General features: G+C 40.2%; 1 protein-coding gene across 1 annotated transcript in view; it reads right to left on the bottom strand.

Annotated features, from left to right (window-relative positions):
- The window catches only part of BABAM2 (BRISC and BRCA1 A complex member 2), a 135,663-nt gene that overhangs the window by 96,060 nt on the left and 17,641 nt on the right, over positions 1-21,962 (bottom strand). The window contains exons 5-6 of the mRNA XM_081186464.1: positions 13,568-13,762; positions 12,177-12,251 (exon numbers count right to left, since the gene is read on the bottom strand). Coding sequence (XP_081042590.1) covers positions 12,177-12,251; positions 13,568-13,762 — 270 coding nt within the window. The remainder of the gene's footprint in view (positions 1-12,176; positions 12,252-13,567; positions 13,763-21,962) is intronic.

Below are 21,962 nucleotides of genomic sequence, written 5' to 3'. Positions count from 1 at the left end.
GAAGGCAGCTCTGTTCAGGGAAGTTCTTAATGGCTGATTTTTTACTGTGTCTTTAACACTTTGTTGGGAGCCACCCAGAGTGGCTGGGGAAACCCAGTCAGATGGGCGGCATATAATTATCATCATCACCATCATCATCATCATCCAGAATTTTCAGCTTAGCCACGAAGTTGGTCAGGCAGCAGGACTGGCAAAGGTCATTCTGGATTTGGCATTGTGAACTTCTAACATATTGGGGGTGGGGACTTCAATATTTATGGCAAATGCTCCCTTATCTGGGTCTCAGCTAAGGACTTCATGGTCACTATTACCACCATAAGATGGAAACCAATATTCAAAGCTGAACCCGTATCATCTTAAAATGAGATTGTTGGCTTTCATATTACACAAACTGGGCACAACCCAAGTTCTTATTTCCCTCTTGAAAGGAATGGAAGCTGCACATGAGTCTCGCTCAGGAAAGCTTCTTGATTATGCCCATTATTCCCATTTCATATGAACACACTGCATTATTTCCCTAAGCCTGAAAGACAGGAAGAGCTATAAATCTAAACACATACTTGGCTACATTAGATATAATCTACTGGGAAAACTACTGTCCTTTCAATAAACAGGACTCCAAAGTATTTTTTAAAGGAACATACAGTTTCACCAGATTATGTCAAAACAATATTTTAGAAAGTGACACATTGAGTTACTGTAACCAATCCGATATTGTCAAACAAAGACTAGAAACCCCCAAACTGATTGCAGTCTAGCTAAAGGATATTTCTACCCTTATCAACAATACTGCTGTGTGAACACCCTGCTCAGGCTCCTTCAATTCCCATCCCCTAACCATATACACTGCATGAATACTATGAACGTCTCAAGATTGAGGTGACCCAATGGAGTTCCTATGTCTTTCCTGTCCTCAACAGAACAATCATAGTTATGCCCAAAAACAAACATAGGAAGCCAAAGCAACAATGAAAAACAGTGCATCAGTTTCAAGTTCATCCATGCGGGTGGTTTCTTTGCATCATGCAATGCACACTAAAGGCATCTTTTGTTTTTATGATGGTAGTGCAGTAAGAATGAGTTAACATTACAGTCATGTGCCTATGTTTGGCCAGCAGGTAAAACACTCAAAGCATATTTTAGCTACATGACAAGTCTCTAAACCTATACCAAACAGTTTCGAATAAACCTTGCAGTATTATTTTGCTAAGTGGTGACAGTGTACTTGAGCTATTCAAGACATAAAGGAAAAGATGAACTCTTGCCTGAGGAGCCTGACATCTTAATGTGAAAAGATAAGAACTGACAACATACAAAGGAATCTTGAGAATGTTATAACACAGGGCTTGATCTTGTGAAGTACAAGTAATAAACACTACTATTTAGTATTAAATTTGACATCTAATCTGCAGAAGTTAAGACACATTCTGTGTATGCTCTGTTTGCTTTAAGATCTTTCAGTGGCACATCATAATGCTATTTATATTATCAGGATTGATTCTTGGACAGCATTTTCTTTCAGGTATTTAAAATGTGCATCCTGCATCAAAATGCATTTCTTTTTCATTTCAGCTGCCCAATCTGGCACTTTTTAAAAAGCAATGCCCCTTTCAGGTGTGATCACAAGCCCAGATATTCTGGATACCTTTCTTAATATGATCAACCCTTGTTGCATACCTACATGGGAGGTAAAAGGACATCTTGTTCCCATAAACTATCTTAGGGTGATGCAAACATGGTATGAGTTAGTGTGTTCTATGCCAAACTGTGCCCAACCTAGAAGGCTACCTATATTTGGTAACAAACCCTAGAAATAAGCAACTAGTCCTGCCTGGCAAGGAGGACTACTCTTGACAGGCTAAAATATGAGTTTGCCAGTAGCAAGTAAGTGAGCACATCTGTGAAAGTTTTGCTCTTCATATTGCCTATTTTTCTCTTTCCGTCTCTTCCTTCAAAACTCTTTCCGCTATCTTAAACTCTTCAGCTCATCTATTTTTTTTTATTTAAAATACTTATAGGCCACCTTCATGACTAAAACTCACTCGTTGAGGCTAACTGATAAAAAAGAAATTTATGTTCCATTTGTTGCAAAGTTCATTTTGCCCCACCACACTTCTCTGAACATTGGCTCCCTGTTTCTTCTCACATTTGTGAACTTGTACAAGCTTTCAAATGTCTTCGTTCCCTTCCTTATTTACCTGCTCTTCACAATTCCCACGCACCTGGTGCTGCTTGTTTCCCCTTCTTGCTACTCTCTACTATTGAGATAGATGTTAGGAGGCATGTTCCAAAGTGAAGAGGCAAGTTTAACTTTCTCTTTCTCTAACAGAACTTGCACCTTTTCAGTTTCCACAACTCTTCCACTCCATATCTCATTTTATTAAGGTTGTAGGATGGAACACAGGGTTCACTCCCCAGTTTTATATACAGCAGATGAATATTGCAATCATCTCAAGGACAAAAACAATTTGACAACCTGTATCCTTTGGTCACTTCAATGAGCACAATGAGCACAGATGTGGCAAGGACCTTCACCACTCCAAAATGTCCCCTTGCCTTGGGTGAGCTGAATGGCATATAACAGTTCTACATAATTATGCTGATAACTCCTTCGCTAGCTCAGAAGTCTGATTGTAGCTCGGGTTCAAGTGCTACCCAGAACCAACGTAGTAACCTTCGTGAATGCAAAGAGGAAAGCATCATATCCTTAAGAGATGCAAGATGAAAACACACCAGAGTGTATTCTAAGATAGTCTACAACAGGCTTGGGGACCTGTGGCCCTTCAGATATTGCAGGCCACCAATTCCCTTCTTCCTGTTCATCAACCATAAATACATGAGTTTGAATTCAACTATATCTGGAGGGTCCGTATAATTAAAGCTATGGTTTTCCCAGTAGTGATGTATGGAAGTGAGAGCTGGACCATAAAGAAGGCTGATCGCCGAAGAATTGATGCTTTTGAATTATGGTGCTGGAGGAGAATCTTGAGAGTCTCATGGACTGCAAGAAGATCAAACCTATCCATTCTTAAGGAAATCAGCCCTGAGTGCTCACAGGAAGGACAGATCGTGAAGCTGAGGCTCCAATACTTTGGCCACCTCATGAGAAGAGAAGACTCCCAGGAAAAGACCCTGATGTTGGGAAAGATGGAGGGCATAAGGAGAAGGGGACGACAGAGGATGAGATGGTTGGACAGTGTTCTTGAAGCAACCAGCATGAGTTTGACCAAACTGCAGGAGGCAGTGGAAGACAGGAGTGCCTGGCGTGCTCTGGTCCATGGGGTCACGAAGAGTCGGACACGACTAAATGACTAAACAACAACAACAAATATCTGCAGGGACACAGGTTCCCCACTCCTGGTCTAGACTATCTACCTGATGTAAGAACCAATCTGGATTAATAATGCCAGGCACAGACAGTCTTCCTAACAGATTATGATTCTAAACAGGCTTGACAACAGCACTTCTTGGAAAGGGATCAGAAAGGCAGTAGAAGACTTGCCCTTCCCGCAGCCTCTGTAATAAATACACAAAATAAAAAGCACCATAATGTTGGGCATTTAAAGCAGGGTACATATGTCCTCCCAAAAGTACACAGAGCAGCTTGATTGCAATCCTGCCCCCTCCAACTTCTTCCATGAGACTGAGAAAGCCTGTTCTTTCTCACAACAAAATGTACGGTTTTCACATCATAAATTGTTTGGCTGCTGCTGTTTTTGGTTAGCATCCTCCTGCAACTTATCCCCATGGGAGAGGCTATCACAATGCTGCGGCACATAATATTCTGCATTTACATTTATACCCGGGCACAAATGAATCATAGAACTGCAGAGTTGGAAGGGATCCCCGAAGGTCATCTAGTTCAACCCCCTGCAATGCAGGAAACAGATTCTTAGACTGGCAACATGTACCGTTCAGTTTCTCCTGCATTATACTTTTAACTGCTTCATCATCTATTAGATCACATGTTTTCTGTCACTTGAAATAAGCAGGAAACACCATCATTTAAACTGGCTACCTAATAAACCAATCTTCAAAGTTTTCAAGCAACCACTTCAACCTATTTTGTACTTTAAAAAGGACTATTCAGGAGAAACTGTTACTTATTTTGTGAGTCTTCACATGCACATATAGTAATTAGAATAGTATATAGTTGTTCATGGACTAGTATAGTAATTAGCAGCCAGAAAGTATGTATTGTGAATAACAATTTGCTGCAAAGGCTCTTTTCTGGAATATTATTCTATCACATACTGTTTGAACGGAAATATTTTTCTCCAATAAAAGTTCGTTTTACTCCTTTCCCATCCACACAAAACAGGAAGGCATAACACATCGCCTTTTATGGTTAGAAAAATCAGACTGAGGTCTTAACGTTCTTGGACAAGCAATGCCCACATTACTACCAACACTTTTTTTTTTACTTAACAATCTTTGAAGAGGAAGTTGATGCCTCGTATGCTCTAGGCTAAATAGAGTTATTAGCAAGACAGATACTGACAGAAATGCTTACCAGAATAAGGTCATTGATTAATCAGGCAAGGAGTCTGCTACAGGAAAGGAATTAATGTATTTGCCGAATGCCACTTAGGGCAAGTTCACACATTTGCAAAAATTAAGATTTTCTGTGTGGCAAGGTGAAGACCCACACGCGACCCTCCACCACATATGACTCAGAAATTTATGATCCTTGTTTTAAAATTAAATAAATGCAGAGATCACATAAGAGTGGGGGTACTGCTGGAGAAGCAATGTAGATATAGTCCTGGAGTCGGCTTTGTCACCGCAGCAAATGGAAGTCACTGTATGAATGAGAACTGTGTGCATCCACATGCATTTAGAATCTTCTAGGTCAAATGCTTGCAATCTGTGATGGGAAGAACACAGTGACCTGGTTCACATAACATGTTAAGCCAAACTATGACATAGTGTGAACTCAAAGCACATGAGCTCCCAAAAAGGAGCTCATGGCTTCTTTGCTCATTCCGTCATTTTGCTGCTGTGTTGCACTGAATTAAGCCATAGTTTGGCTTACCACGTCATCCACGTGGCTTAGCTCTCTAACAAGAGACTAACTGTGAGCACAATTAAAAGTGTTGGCGTTGACCTTTAAAGCCCTAAACGGCCTCGGCCCAGTATACCTGAAGGAGTGTCTCCACCCCCATCGTTCTGCCCGGACGCTGAGGTCCAGTGCTGAGGGCCTTCTGGCGGTTCCCTCATTGTGAGAAGCAAAGCTACAGGGAACCAGGCAGAGGGCCTTCTCGGTAGTGGCGCCCGCCCTGTGGAACACCCTCCCATCAGATGTCAAAGAGATAAACAACTACCTGACATCCAGAAGACATCTTAAGGCAGCCCTGTTCAGGGAAGTTTATAATGTATGACATATTGGTGTATTTTTGGTCTTTGTGGAAGCCGCCCAGAGTGGCTGGGGAAACCCAGCCAGATGGGCGGGGTACAAATAATACATTATTATTATTATTATTATTATTATTATTATTATTATTATTACTGTAACCAAGGTTTGTCCTATGGTTTGTCCAGCAGAATTAAAACAACAAGTCCAGGTTTATATGGCATGCTAAGCCAAGCTACGGCTTACTTCACCATAACAGCAAAATGACTGGGGGTGGGGGAGTAAACTCATCACTATCTCCTCTCTTGAAACCAGTGCATTTGTGCTAAGCTATGGTTTGGCTTAGCCCGACATGCAAACTAGGGCACTGTACGAATCTGCTCATCCACAGCCATAATGAACCAGCAGCAGGTTCCACTATTACAGTGATATTTTCATCAGCTAGAGTGTTCAGGAAAATCTCTGCAGAGTCATTGCTCCTGTATCCATGGATAGGCCATTTTACACATTAACAATGTTCACAACAGTGCTGCTCCTAGGGTCATTGCTAGCTTTCTGGATGGAGTCAATCTTGTCCAGTTAAGCTGAACCCCAAACACTGATGCCATTATGAACTTAACAGCTGTTGTTCAACTCTACTTGCATATATAAGTTTACACAAATTCAGTGTGGGGTTACACTTATCATATAGATATTGATTAGGGAAAACTTTTTGCAGCGTTATGTGAGATAAATATGAAAGCAGGGGCAGCACACAGTGGCCCACCTGCACTCTACCACTTCTGTCCCTTCAGCTGAAACGTGAGGCAGAAGTCTCCCAGTTTCACCCACCTACTGCAACATTTTTTTTCTGGCCTTCCTTTCATATACCACTGTCTTCTCATGGTTTCCACCTAGTTCCCTTTTGGGCACAAAATGATGACCTTAGAATGGGAGCAGCTCTACACAGATGTGTCCTGGCTTATGTTACGAAGATAAACTACAGAGTACTTGCAAGGCATTTATATGCAAAGGCAACATGGAATATATGACAAAATAAGGAATATTTCAAATCTTATCAAATCAGATTCGTGGGGATATTTAACATGTCCATCTCTTCATAATCTAATTTAATAAATCAGAAAGTGGGCACATTAACATTTAAATAAGCATTGTAGAATGGCTAAAACTAAATGGAATTAATTTTCATTTGAATACTCAGCATTATGAATACTAAAAGAGTGAAAATTCTGATTGGAACAAGCTTCTGTAGCAATCACCGTTTGAGGTTAACCAACCCACCAGCCCCCAGGGTTCTTCCAAACAAGTAACTGATGGTTTATGTATCATCAGAGAGACATCAGTCAGCTAAGATGATTTTTCCCATCTGTCTAGCATTTTATACAACCTGAAAGCACTTTTCAAGAGAGGAAAGGAAATTTGCTGGCTCAAATAATAAATACATAAAGCATACAAAGAAGATGGCATGTTTGCATGACTGAGTAGCAGAAAAAGTAAAGAAGTTTGAGAGGTGGGAAGAGAATTCTGTTATATGGTCTGAATAAAATACTTGCTGTTTTTCAAGACCTGTGTGTTTTTCTTCTCTTTTATCAAAACAGCCTTCGGCTTTTAGTCTTTTCCTCAGGAATCGTCATACTTTTCTCATTTCTCCTAATCCACTTAACTTTTTCTATCAAAACCCTAGCAGAGGAGCACCCTTACTGACTTTGTACAAACCTGAGTCATTCATTTTTCTTAACGTCTTACTTCATGATCGATTACCATGTCGCCCACAGTCAATCATTCTCAACCAATACCTTCCTCTTGGCATCCAGGAAGAAAATATGACACTCTAACAGTTTTCCCAACTTAGAGATGCAAGAAATCACTATCAAGTGGAGGGGTTATTTTAATTTTTTATATATATAGAAAAGACAAAATAACTGAGCCGTTTCTACACTCATAAGCCCTATGCACCAGGTGGAAGTGTTTGCATTACACTACTTGAATCAGATTCACCATCTTGTCAGAACCTGTAATCATGCCAATTCTGTACCGTAGCAATATAAGCACTGATTTATGATACTGGAATGCAATGGCTATAAAAAATAATTGCAGGTTATTACTCAATGGCATCACCTATTTTCCTCTTATCCGGATCAAAGCATTTTATACAAATGCCTGGCCACACACGAGATCTAAAAAAACAACCTATTTTCTCAAATGGTTTCTCTTTCCATGTTAGTAAATTATCTCTGCCTACATATAACTCATGTTATGCACATATGTGAATACCCTATATCTATCCATTTCTCCACACTTATTTCTGGTCTATCGAATATAGCTATTATTCATAACATAAAGAGCAACTTCAATCAAATATGGGACCCAAGTTATTCTGGTTTCAGTGACTTAGGGTTACAGCCTTAATGCCACAAGTATCCAGAATCAAGGAGTCAGTCAGTATGAAAGCATTTGTATTGTGTTAGGGATATGAATTGACTTTTTAAAAAAGGGATCTCTACATTGGGACCAATACATGTAGCAGTTCTAGGTTACCATGCAGGTGCTCAAATAAGGAGTGAGCAGCTGCTTTCCAAGATTTCAGGTAGAAGACTTTCCTAGTCCTGCTACCCAACATCCTTTAACTGGATACTGGGGACATTTTACATGTCAGGGGCATGTTTTTCCTTTGCGACTGAGTGCCACGGTGAGTATCAAGAGAAGAGGGAGACCAGACAAGTATGTACACAATCCACAAAGGGCAGGGGCTACAGCAGAGCATCTTTTGGAACTATGCCTTAGGCACCAGGCTCTGCAACCTGGCCACCAAGCTTACATGTGTGTCTGACTGCCTTGTTCTCATCCTACCCTCTGTTGGTCAGAGTTCAAGGAAAGAAACCAAGAAATAGCTGAGAGGGAGAACCAACAGATATAATGCTTTTGTTTCCTGTTAAAGCACCAAATAGATTTAAAGACACTCTCAAGGCAAATCTTTTTTAAAAAGAAGTAACGTAAGCACTGATAACTGGGAAACACGGGCCTGCAAGTGCTCCAGTTGGAGAACAGCCTTTACCAAAGGTGTCATGGACTTTGAAGAAGCACAAACTCAGGGTGAAAAGGAGAAACGAGCTAAGAGGAAGGCTCGTTTGGCAAATCCTCACCATGATCAACTCTTGCTCAGAAACCTATGTGGAAGGATGTGTAGATCCAGAATTGGCCTCCACAGTCACTTATGGGCTCACTATTAAAACTGTTTCCATGGAAGACAATCTTACTCGGCTACGAGTGATTGCCAAGGAGGAGGAGGAGGAAGAAGATGAGGAAGAAGAAGGAGGAGGAGGAGGAGGAGGAGAATGAACTGAATTGAGAGGAGCATGGGGGAAAGGGTGATAAAAAAAATGGAATTGTGCACAGCATAGAAGATGGCTGTAAAAATGTCTGGGGATGCCCCATAGTGATTGTTCCACCCCTGATGCCTGTGGCTCCTTTGCCCCCTAAAAAAGGCAGCCTTAAACAATTTGTAACAGTAGGGAGAGTGAAAGCAACCAAAGAACTACGGATGAGAGTGCAAGGAGTCACTCCCATTTCTGAATTATTTTAATCACCAGGGAAATAAAGGACTTTGGGAGAGTGGCCAATACCCTGACCCAATTATCTATAGAGAGTAGTGGGAAGAAAAAACAGGACCCCAATGTTGTGTGTTGTGTTCCAATTAGCTTCCCAACAGCCAGATACTCTGAGCACTCTGCAAAGAGCAAGGTTAAATCTGTGACTAGTTGACCATCAATATCTTTTTCAGTTCCACTGTCACTGCTACACAAAGGCTTTGCTTGTCCTTGCAAAAAAGAGACAGCCAAGACGGTGGTCCCCTGCAGCATGGATGCATGGTCCAGATCAACCATGCCTTTAGTATCGTAGGTCCAAATTTATGGAATTTCCAGTTGTGGTCAAAGAGGCCTACTCCCTGCTGACCTTTTTATAGTTTTTTAAATAGTTTTAACTGATTTTTACCTTTTCCATATTGTATTTTCTGTGCATTGCTTAGAGATGACTGCAGTTGAGAGGTATATAAATTGTTTAAATAAAATAAACAAAAATGTTTGAAAACCTTACTGCCCCCTCCCAAATATTCAGATTAAAAAGTCTGGCACTATAAGAAGAAACTGAATAAATGGTGTTGAAGTGCTCTGATGCTTTGTCCTTTATGGATACAAGAACACAAAATACAGGATTACAGAAGCAAACATCAGCCACCCTGTGTCAAGGATTTTTGGATGCCATGGTACACAGGACTCAAAGGTTTTAGGAGTTGATCCAAACCATCTAACGTCAACATATGGCTTTCAAATTGCCATAAACCAAACCCAAGAGGAAATGGTAAGCATATTGTTCTTTAGCAATAATGTTGCAAGACATTAAAGTGGTGACTCTTTAAAATTCCCAACTTATATAAGCCTCAGATTAATAGTTACAGTAAATCAAACAGTAAATCAAGTATTTAATTTCAGGCAGAAAAATATATTAAAATTTTATTGCACTTCTGGGTATTCATTTCAGCAGTCATAAAAGCATAACTTATTTGATAAGGCTGCATATATTTCTTTGAGTTGGACTGCAGACAGCATGGTTCCAATCAGTTCTCACAATTATAGTTGTACTGACTGCATAAATAGAATTTAGAAGAAATAGCAGGGGAAAGATATTTAATTTCTGCGGTTCTTTAAATTGTTGGACCTTTACAACTGCTGAAGAAACAATACAGTAAAAAGCTCCTTCCATGAGTTATTTTCCCTTTGTGAAACCATTCAAAATTAGTATCTACAAAATGTACAGGTAAGGTGGCAATACATATAGAAAAAAATATTGAAGTTAATTCACTGTACTCTTCTAGAACTGACCATTAACGTGAGCTTTCATTATGAAAACATGCACTCCCACACATTATTCAGTTGGAAACACAGTTTGCACACTCAATAAACTCATTTCATATAAATGTGAAGACCATAATACTTATCGCTTAATTATTTCATTCTGGAGGTGAACAGAAACATTTTCAGTGTCAAGAATTTACATCTTACCCAGTACAATACCCCAGATGATTTCCTAAATATATATTTTGCCATCTGATTTCCTAACACTGATTTCTGATAACAGCTTAACGTTAGCATCTTCCAATCTGTGTTTCAACAAAACAAATTTCCTATCACTTAGATTCTACAGAATGAACTTGCTGGAGATGCCAGAAGTGATTTAAATTCAATAAATTAGAGCTCAAAACTATGCATATCTATTCAGAAGTCAGCCACAGTGAATTCAACTGGGATTACTCCCAATAGAGGACTATAGACTTAGTGTCAAATGAGCACTGACAGGAATCCAGTAGTCTTGGAAGATTACAATATGTGTCCAAAACATGATGAGACTTTGCCAGCTTTCCCTCGTTTCTTTCATCAATGAAAGGATAGCATGCATGCCATTTACCAGTAGTCCACGAAAGCTTCCAAGTGAACTAAAAAGGCTTCAAGAGCTCTCTTCAGACCCACTCCAGAGGCTCACCTGGTACCAACCCTGTCATCCTCTCAGCGCCAGGTAAGGACATTTTTGTTTTGCCCGATATTGGGGGCAGCATCATTTATATGATATTGCACTGTTAAATCTGTGAACATGGAATTTTACTTCCAACTTCATTATTGATCTTTGGTTACATCTCCTCATTTCAGTATAACATATTCTACCCAGTGTATTTTTTCATAAATTCTCCTTTACCATTAGCTCTCGGGCTGATTTGCATGCAATGCCAAGCCATGGTTTAGCCCTACATGGATGAGCCTCAGCAAGTCAAAGCACAGCATCAGAGTCAAATGATTTCCCCTTCTCCCACTTGCATGTCTGGGAGCAGATTTTCGGCTGTGTTTATTTTCAGTTTCAAATCTCAGTGTAGATGTTACAGAACCTGGCCTACAACAACTGATGACTACTTCCTACATAAGCCAACTTCATTTTGCACTTAATGCTAAGCCAAGATTCTTTGAAATGGGAAGAATCTCCTCCTGGTCGCACAGTGGGGAGATGAGTGGGCCTGATGATTCAACTGCCTTTGCTGTTGCTTGTCTATGTAGTGCTTAACCATGGTCCAGTGTTACATGTGAACCAGTCCTTTTGACAGTCATACTGTGTTTTATATTCCTTCATGCAAACTCCCACTCTTTCTCCAGCTCTGCAGAGTTGTCAAGCATAAGTTTGGTAATTATCTAAATTCTGTATATTCACTCCCTGTTTACTTAAGGATATATTAAAAAGTGAACAGAGGCAATTTCCTTGGCTCTAATTCAGTAGCTTGAGCTGTAATAACGATAGGAAAGTTCCTATGGGCACCTCCCCCTCAGTTGGCTTGCTGATGCAATGACTAAATTTCAAAGGCTTAAGCAGACTCTTCTGATTTTAAGTCTAGTCAGATATTAGGTGTCACCCTGAAAACTAGTAAAGGCCTGTTTGTAAATCTTAAAAGGACTGTATGCTCACTCTGGTAATTAAACTCATTTCATTTCTTCTTTGGGAAAGTATGCCAAAGTAGACAGCAGGGACCAGAAATGAATGTAGAATGCATTTTAAAGTGTGGCTGCAGATAGTCACTAATCACATTGGAATCTGAGTCCAATCATCAGTATTATCCAAAATCATTCTAGTAGCAGTGCCCCCATGCACAAATTAAAAACATATTTTAAAATGCTAGACTATCACTTGTTCCAAGCAGATTAGAATAATTTGAATGCCAAATGTCTCATCAATTCAGATTATTCCACAGAATAACAGGCTAGCTAACACCGTGGTGAATCATTACCTTGAGAAGGTAAGTGGGGATGTTGCTGAAGTCCACCGGCAATTTCAGAAGGAAACGAGCTGACAATTCACCAGTCTGTCAAGTGAAGAAAAAATAGTGAGACCTATGCTGAGCAATATCACTGTACAGCAGAAGCAAGAGCCAGAATCGTACATCAAACTTTTTGGAAGTTTCCTAATGCTTTCCTAAGAATTTAGAGAGCTCACTCTAGCAATGAAGCCAAGAATATATTTATAGTTTAGTATGTAGTACACAAAAGTGTCTTAGCACAACAGGGAAGGAAAGGTACTCAGAACACCCTTATGACAACAAATACAGTGGTACCTTGGTTTACGAACTTAATCCATTCTGGAAGTCCGTTCTTAAACCAAAACCATTCTTAAACCGAGGTGCACTTTCCCTAATGAGGCCTCCCGCCGCCCTTCCACCGTTTGGCTTATAGACCAAGGTAAAGTTTGCAAACTGGGACACTACTTCTGGTTTTGCAGAGTTCGTAAACCGAATTGTTTGTAAACAGGGCTGTTCTTAAACTGAGGTACCACTGTAATTATATTAGACTAGGTGCCCTCCAAATGGTTTTTATTTATTTATTTGATTGATACTGTAAGCTCTCTCCCATCATCAGATAGTCCAAGGGCAAATATGTCACAGTTAAAACAATTACATTTAAAAACAAAAAGTCAACAACAAAGCAGCAGTGCACAGAAATGCAGGAGAAGACGAGAAATTCACATAGCAAAAGACCCGAATAAAGACAACTCCCATCAGCCCTTGCAAACATGACCACTGGTCAGAGATAGAGGGAACTGCAGTTCAACAATATCTGGAGAGCAGATCATATATTATACAGCTAGACCTTCCACATTATACTTATCATTATCTGATGAAAATACTTTTTGCAGAGACAGGCTAAACTGAGTTGAAGCATTTGAATTCTTTGCTGTGTTATTCCAACACCCATCTATGAACAGTCAACCTAAAAGAAAAACTCTGAAGGATAAATGTACATCAGACAGCACTGTGCAAACTGCAGCCCAGCCAGTAATTCGTTTTCATAGAAAGCCACTTCATGGAGGGGGGGGGCAACACTTTGACCCCATCCTCCTGAAAGTGGTTGCCTGCCAGTAACTGCTGCAATCCTTTTCTCTACATCTGTTTGCCTCTAAATTAGTAGAGCAACAGAGTTAAAGAACAAAAGAGGGAGTAGACAGCAAGGACGGTAAATTGAGGTCAAGGAAGTTAGGCTGAGGACAAGGAAGGTAAACTGAGGACACCTCACATACTTTAAGAGCCGCACACCTAGCACAAATAACCTTTCCAAATCAATGGTTACAGTCCCCATGAAGAAAGGATTTCTACATTATTTTGCTAGTAGACTTACAACCACTTACCCAGTTGTTCTTTTTGCCAGCATAAATTTCCATGTTTTCTCCATACTGAGGTTCTTCAAGTAATGTTTGATATTCAAACATGAGGCGAGAGCTCTCACGTAGTCTGCTGCACTGGAACTGGTGATATTGTTGAACAAGTTCTTTCACAACAAGCAGCAGGCATTCTGGGTTTGAGGGATTCCAGGAGGCCAAGTTCTGTGTAATGAATTGAGACAATGACCAAGTTAATTCATGAAAACAGGACTACTAATACAGTGGTACCTCGGGTTACAGACGCTTCAGGTTACAGACGCTTCAGGTTACAGACTCCGCTAACCCAGAAATAGTACCTCGGGTTAAGAACTTTGCTTCAGGATGAGAACAGGAATCGTGCTCTGGGTGCGCGGCGGCAGCGGCAGCTCCCATTAGCTAAAGTGGTGCTTCAGGTTAAGAACAGTTTCAGGTTAAGAACGGACCTCTGGAACGAATTAAGTACTTAACCTGAGGTACCACTGTATAGTTTTCTTTGACTATACATAAAGTGAGCACCAAATGTCATATATGCAGCTTCAGGATGAGAACAGAAATCGCATGGCGGTGGCTCGGTGGCAGCGGGAGGCCCCATTAGCTAAAGTGGTACCTCAGGTTATGAACAGTTTCAGGTTAAGAACGGACCTCCAGAACGAATTAAATTCTTAACCCAAGGTACCACTGTATACTGTATACCTGTATACAGTGGTACCTCTAGTTAGGGACACAATCCATTCTGGGGTGCCGTTCGCACCCCAAAAAGTCTGCAACTAGAGCGGCGCTTCTGCGCAAGCATAGAGCGTGATAGAGCGCTTCTGCACATGGGCAAAGCGTGCAGAACGCTTCTGTGCATGCCACGTTCGCAAGCTGAAAAGACGCAACATGAACCTAACGCAACACGAGGTATGACTGTAGTTGCTTTTTCACTGCCTGACCAAGGAAAGGTTTCGAGTTAGACCAAGCTGTAGGACATTCCACTTGCTTAAAAGAGCATGGGAGCAGTTTAGTTAGAAACTCAAGTCAAATGCCTGCTAAAATGAAAACTTAGGGAGAATACAAGACAGATTAAAAAGATTTCTCTCTCTCTACCTAACTGAGGCTATGATATTAAAGATAAACTATGTTAGGAAGAACCTGCAGTGACATTATACTAAAGGGAGTAATTTACTTTCAGCATTAGAAATTCAGAGAAATAAAGTGATCTTTGCTCCACTGTCTCCTATAAGGCCCTAGACAAGGAGCATTGAATTTATGGGAGAGACTATAGTTTATTCAATCTTCCAAAGATAGGAAGGACTCAAGGACAAAAATAAAATATAAGCCTAAATGTTTAAAAAATAAAGTAGAATTAGGTTCTATCGACAGTGTGACATTTTATGGAAAGCTGGAGAAATTGTGACTTCAGTATCACCAAGGAAGAAGATGAACTCTAGACAAACGCTGGGCCGTGTTCAACTATAGTAACTTGTTGTATTAGCGGAAGCCAGCACAAAGATTCCTACTATTGCAAAGGGACTTCTCACTTCTGCCACTCCCATATATATTTCCCAAATCTGCTTCAAAGAGTTGGAAAATCCTCCAGACGTCTGTGTGTGGAAATCAAATGAGAGATTGTTCTGTCAGGCAAGTAGGAACACTTGAGCTAATGGTACAATCTCCTTAGCACTCCGTTGAATACAACATATTATTATTAGTATTGTTGCTGCTGCTGCTGCTGCTGCTGCTATAGTGTAATGCACATGGCACTTTGCGGAGTGAAAAGAAGACAGGTCCTTGCTCAGAAGTGCTTACAAATATAAATGTTATTAGAAGGGGAGAACATAGGAGGGGGGAGGAAAGTATGGGGAACAGGCAATCAACGTGAGTAAGTAGGCACCAAGGCTATTTTTTAGTTACACATTAAGTAGAGGAGATGTCTGGAATCTTTCAGTGCGAGAAGGCCTGTGATCCTTGCCACATACAGTGGTGCCCCGCAAGACGAATGCCTCGCAAGACGAAAAACTCGCTAGACGAAAGGGTTTTGCGGTTTTTGAGCTGCTTCGCAAGACGAATTTCCCTATGGGCTTGCTTCGCAAGACGAAAACGTCTTGCAAGTTTGTTTCCTTTTTCTTAACACCGTTAATACAGTTGCGACTTGACTTCGAGGAGCAACTCATAGAACGCGGTGTGGTAGCCTTTTTTGAGGTTTTTGGTGATTTTTGAAGCTTTTCCAAAACTTTTCCGACACCGTGCTTCACAAGACGAAAAATTCGCTAGACGAAAAAACTCGCGGAACGAATTAATTTCGTCTTGCGAGGCACCACTGTACTGTGATTTAAGAACTGGTAATTAGGTGCAATGGCTATCGAGGTGTTGTACAGATCAACTGATCAGAAAGTTCACTTTTATCAGATTTTGTCAGCTAAGCCCACAGCATATCATGTAGGAAATCAATCTTGCATCACAAGGTCAGAAATCAAGCAAGCAGACATGTTCTGCATAGTTGCTATTTCCTTTCCACAAGCCTTTAAGCAAACAGCTTTCCCAGAAAGTTGAAGGTTGGAATGTGCCAGTAGGGGCTGACATCATTTTAATGAGAAATGGGAATGCCTTCTCCCCCCACTTTTTTCTATTGTGTTGCATCACTAGTATTGTGTTAAAGGAAATGACCAACGTTTTAATAACTGTCCTACATTGGAGTGGAGTATTTTTCCCAAGCACTAATGAGACAGAAAATCACACCCATATAAGCTTTTTTAAAACAACTAACAAACATTTGGGGGGGGAGCAGAAAGAGGAAGCCGTCATTTGTTCTTGTTCTGACAGCAGGGTTATTCTTGTCAAGCTGAACAATATTGCATCAGAACAGAGCTTTCAAATAGCTTCACCCTAACACATCAGTTTAAGACATAAAAATCATCTCACAAGATAGCTGTTTTGTTCCAACATTAACTATATATTTTTTAAGTAAGTCATAAGAGAAAAATTACTTGGAGGATAAACGAAAATGATGTTGAATCCGATAATGAAGTACAAACACATAAAAATCAAAGTTGGGGGGGGGGAATCAATGAGAATCTTTATTTTATGTCAGACTTCTATATTTTAAACATTTAAGTTTCTCTTTGGGAAAAAATATCCTGGTTTTAACTGAAGTCAGAACTTGAAATGTCGAAATCTGCTTTTATAATCCGAAATGTATTAATTAAAAAACTGCTTTTCCATATAAAAAGAACAAACACCGGTGGGGGTATGTATAAAGATGAAGGCCAAGCATTACTGGGCAAACCACCAAGCCTTGTTTCTGTAGCGTTCTGGACAATTAAGATAGTCTTCTCATCTCTTTCTACACAGAAAGAGAAACAAGCCAATGATCTGTTAATTTCACAATTGTTTCCCTTATCTAAAATGACACAGTTTTGTGGCACAAGAGTCATGTGGGCTGCATGGCTAAAGGTTCTGCTTATGCCACCAGGAAATATAAAGGCTCCATGCTGCTGCTGCAAACCAATCAGTTCAAATTGTTATAGGAACCAACTACTATGCACATTTCTTCAGGAAACACATGATTTAAAACAATTTTCTTCTGTCTTTTTCATGTTGATTTAATTGGCTTTGATTTAAACAAAACGACCCTGTTCTTAAAACGGTCATTTAGAACTACCAGCTTATCAAGAGATTTGTGATCAGCTGCAAAAGAGAAAGTTAAAGAATAAACATGGCAGGCAGTAGGGAGATGACTTTCAATGAGCTCCTGTAAATCTAGCGCAGAGGAGAAGAAATGCACTCACTGTATTTGTACTATCCCTTCCCCACTACAGACAACCAAACTTGTGCACATTTTTTGGCCCCGAATATTTTGGATCCTAGCCATTATATATAACTAATTTGTTTTTGTCAAAGTAAATCAGAACAGCGGTCAGGCAGAAGGAAAACATAACACTGGAAGAACCATTTCTTCATGTTGTCAGTTCTTATAGCCTCTTAATAAACTTTTTTTGCCCAATCTGCACACAAAAGTCAAACTATACTACGCCTGGCCGAGGAGCCACACACACTCTCCTGACCATACTCACATAAATCCCACCCTTAGAAGTGTAACCTCAGTTACTTATACTACTGTTCTGCATCAGGAACCAAAGCAAGGTACAAACTGCAAGGAGAAACATTTGTGCCAGCATCATTATTCCAGCAAGATGAGAAAAGCAATGGTACCAGATACAGGTTAGCACAGTTTCCAGATCTTCAACACAGAGAAATACGGTATAGCTGATTCTGCAGTACAACAGATATGGCAACACACACTGGCAGAAGCATCCTGCAGATGACTACCTTCTTTCCTGGCACATTCTAGGGCAGTATGACTGAAGACAGTTTTTCTGCCTTTACCAAATGCTTTCAAGTGGGTAAGATTCCAGGAAGCAATCCATCTCTTGAATTCATACGCTAATATTAAAAAAAGGAGTAAAACCACGAGTTGGGTAAAACTTTAGTTAGCTATGTTTCACCAGACTTCCATTTCCTTTAAAAAAAAAAAAAAGGAAGCTAGGCATCACAGTCACAAAAGACTGTATCCTCCTTTTATGTTATACAATGGAGGTTGCCAACATGGCACCTGACAAGTGTCAGTGTGCCCACTAGTTCCTCCCATGGTGCCCACAAAATAAGGTCACCAGATTTTTTTCACTGAATCAGGGGACACTTTTCAACTTCAATGGATTTTGCATGGGGACTGATGTGTAAATCCAGGGACTGCCCCCAGGAAACGGGGACGTCTGGTAACCTTACCACAAAAGGTCTCAGTAAATATCCCCTTGAAAATCCACAGTGCACAAGAGACAGTTTGCTTTTCTACTCGGTTCCTTTTTGTATTAGCTTGGCCTCTCCTCCACTGAACATGCCCCCTTAAACATGGTATGTTTCAATGGAGAATCCACCCTCTCAGCAGAGGAGAACAGCAAGGAGTTTATTTCTGCAAGTTGAATGATTGGTTTTCTATCCCACCTTTTCCTCCAAGGAGCTCCAGGCGGCATACATGGTTTTCCTCCTTTTCATTTAATTCCAAGAACAACCCTAGGAGGTAGGTCAGGCTGAAAAGGCAGTGACTGGTCCAAGGTCACCCAGTGAGTTTCATGGTTGTGCAGGGATTGGAGCCCTGGTCTCCCAGGTTCTAGTCCAACACTCTTAACTACGACACCACGCTGACTCCTTAAGAGCCTCTGTGGGTGATGTAACAGATATTAAGTTGACTTGGTTAGGTAGATATAATAATAATAATTTATTATTTATACCCGGCCCACCTGGCTGGGCTTCCCCAGCCACTCTGGGCGGCTTCCAACAAAATATTAAAATACAGTAATGCATCAAACATTAAAGGCTTCCCTAAACAGGGCTGCCTTCAGATGTCTTCTAAAAGTCTGGTAGTTGTTGTTCTCTTTGACATCTGGTGGGAGGGTGTTCCACAGGGCGGGTGCCACTACCGAGAAGGCCCTCTGCCTCGTTCCCTGTAACTTGGCTTCTAGCAGTGAGGGAACCGCCAGAAGGCCCTCGGAGCTGAACCTCAGTAGAACGATGGGGGTGGAGACGCTCCTTCAGATATACTGGACCGAGGCCGACATACTGATGAATTAAAAACCATCAGGTTGGGAAACATCAGTGTAATTTCTGCCTTTTATAAACATACAGCAAGTGAGGAAGTGTATAGTGGCAAGTCTTCATTCATAAAACTATATAACATTTCTATGGAAGAGTATAGCAATTTTAGATTTGGAATGCTATTTTAATGCTGTTCTGATTAATTGCATTTAATACATATTTTACTATGGGTCGCCAATCAAATATTGCCACACCACCAATTTAACAATATTTTACTACAGGCATGTGTTCTATGAAACAGAAAATATTCTGGCATGGGAAGCCGTCTACCACTGGGTTTGGTATTGCATGAGACCATGAAGAAAAGTCAGAAGGAAAGGTTGCTTGGTTCTCGCACTTGTGGAAGCTGTGACACACAATCACGCACTGTACTGACACCCACTCTTCTGCTCTATAGTCATATTTAAGAGTCCCCACATGTCTTTTATAGTTGCTCTGTGCTTTATTTGCCTCTAGAAGAAATTGAGGCCATTTGGGCTATCCCTTGAGTTCAAAGATATATGCCATTAACTCCTCCTTATATGCATGCATACAATATTGTTCTCTGGAAATAATTGATTTTAATCACCTACTTCTTAATATATCTGTTAACTAACCAGGGGTTACACTGAGTACCTCTCTCTTTTGGTTCTATTAATACAACAGTTGACTGCAGTCAGGATCAGAAAACCCACTCTTTACCAGCAAATGGGAGCAAAAGGCATTCCGTGGAAGACTCTAATTGCTGTTTGTTTTGATTCAGCATTAAAGAGCAAGTTTTCCTGGGGACAATAGCGGGACATAGACTGGGAAAAGACGGAGCTGTGCCTAGAATGCGTGTAAGGCAAAAGGGAACTGTGGATGAGCCCTATGTTAGGCAAAGAAGGATTTGGGGTATAAATATAGAAATATTTACTGAGCTGAGCAACTGTACCTTTGCCCCAAACAGGCAGAGGGTTGGACTAGATTATATTTGAGGACCCTTCCAACTCTATGATTCTAATATCAACCAAAATATTATGTGCACAATACAGCCAAAGATGTCAAGCACTTTCAAATCCTAGTAATTTCAAGCAAAGAGCGTTCAACATATGCTTCTTCATACCTTCAAGGAGGCTTAAAAGTACTCAGCTGCTTTGGCTATATCATGCCCCAGGTTTCCAGATACTACTTATATTATTTATTACTTTATTTATTAAATGTACATATGTTTCTATATATGCGTGTTCCGAAGCAGAATTACCTGGAAGTAACACAATGAACTCAACAGGATTTTCTAACCATGTGCACTTTGGAATGTTTCAGATTACATGAGAGCCAGTATGGTATTTATTTATTTTTTAATTTTTATTTATACCCCGCCCTTCCCGGTTTAAAAACTGGGCTCAGGGCGGCTAACAGCAAATATAAACATTGATTAAAATGTGGCTTTAAAACAGCATAAAATGCAGCAACAATATCAATAAAATCCAAAAATTCAGGGGTCATTTTTTTTGGGGGGGGGGGAACCTAGTCAGTAGACATCAAATGATCATCAGGGCTAACTGGCCAAGTTGGTCCTACTAGGGCCAGCAAGGAGACCAGGGAAGAATTTAAATGTGGTGTCCCAGAAAGGGTTTCTTCATAGAAGAGGAAAGGGGGAAAGGGAATAGAGGATCAGGCTAATTCAAATTGGCTAGAAACAATTAACCACACCAAATACACAGTAGATAAGTTCACATATGCAAAGACAAGTTATACATCTTATACAGACGGAAAAAAACATGCTACTGGATCTTTTATTTATTTTGATTTCCAGCCCACTCCTATGGCTTTGGAAAGCATGCTGAAGTGCATCCCCTCTAGCCTCCACTTTTTAAAAACCACTCAGGGCAAGAAAAGGAAAACTGAATACTTAGAAATTATTGCAGCTCAATCATAGTGAGAGAGAACAGTACTCCATTCTAAAAGGAAGCAACCAATATTACTTATTGCTACCATGCCGGATGACACATAGTTGCAGTCCTACAACAACTGACTTCAGCAGAACTGCTGCCTGCCATCTCAACATGCTTGGCGACCACCCATTTCAATCAGCTAGTTTTGGCTCATAGGATATTTAACCAGCCATTAGAAGTCTAGATCTGAACTGTCAAGACAATGCTTGTCAGGATGGAGCTTGTGTGCTCTTTCCCATACATGTGGTATGATCTCTTTCTAAAACCAGGAACAATCTGCATAAGATGCAATTTGTTCCTGTCATTAAAAGAATAAGCAAATCATTTCTTAATTAAATGGAACTTGTTTTTCTTAAGAATGTGCTTAAAGCATCCAGGTTGCCGGAATATCTTCCAGGAACGTGACTTTGAAGAAGACAGCTTGCTACTGTTTTTTCTGGCTGTACTACAGAAAACAGCAAGATCTTCAGTTGGTGCACTGTTTTTTTTTTGGTGTTTTTTTTTTAGGGAGTATAGAATTAAGTGCAATAATTGTCAAGGAAATAAATGTCAGGAAACACAAGAATCAAGCCCTTGATAGCAGTTAATAAGATTAAATTTATGCAGAGCCTTTCTTCACAGATTAATTGCAAACACTGTACAAGTTCAACATGTAAGCAAAAGAGATTTGCTATAAAAGGTCTGTCGAAAACATTTTATTCTGAAGCAGTTTTGATATGTACCAATGCTCATAAACCAACAGAAAAATATGAATATTTATCTGATAACTGTTCCATTCTCCATCTATTCAATCACCTTCTCAGCCACAAACATTTGTTTCCACTTATAGCCAAAGT

This window comes from Podarcis bocagei (assembly GCF_964188305.1).
Source record: "Podarcis bocagei genome assembly, chromosome: 3".
NCBI lineage: Eukaryota > Metazoa > Chordata > Lepidosauria > Squamata > Lacertidae > Podarcis > Podarcis bocagei.
This window is presented reverse-complemented; position numbering and strand designations above follow the sequence as displayed.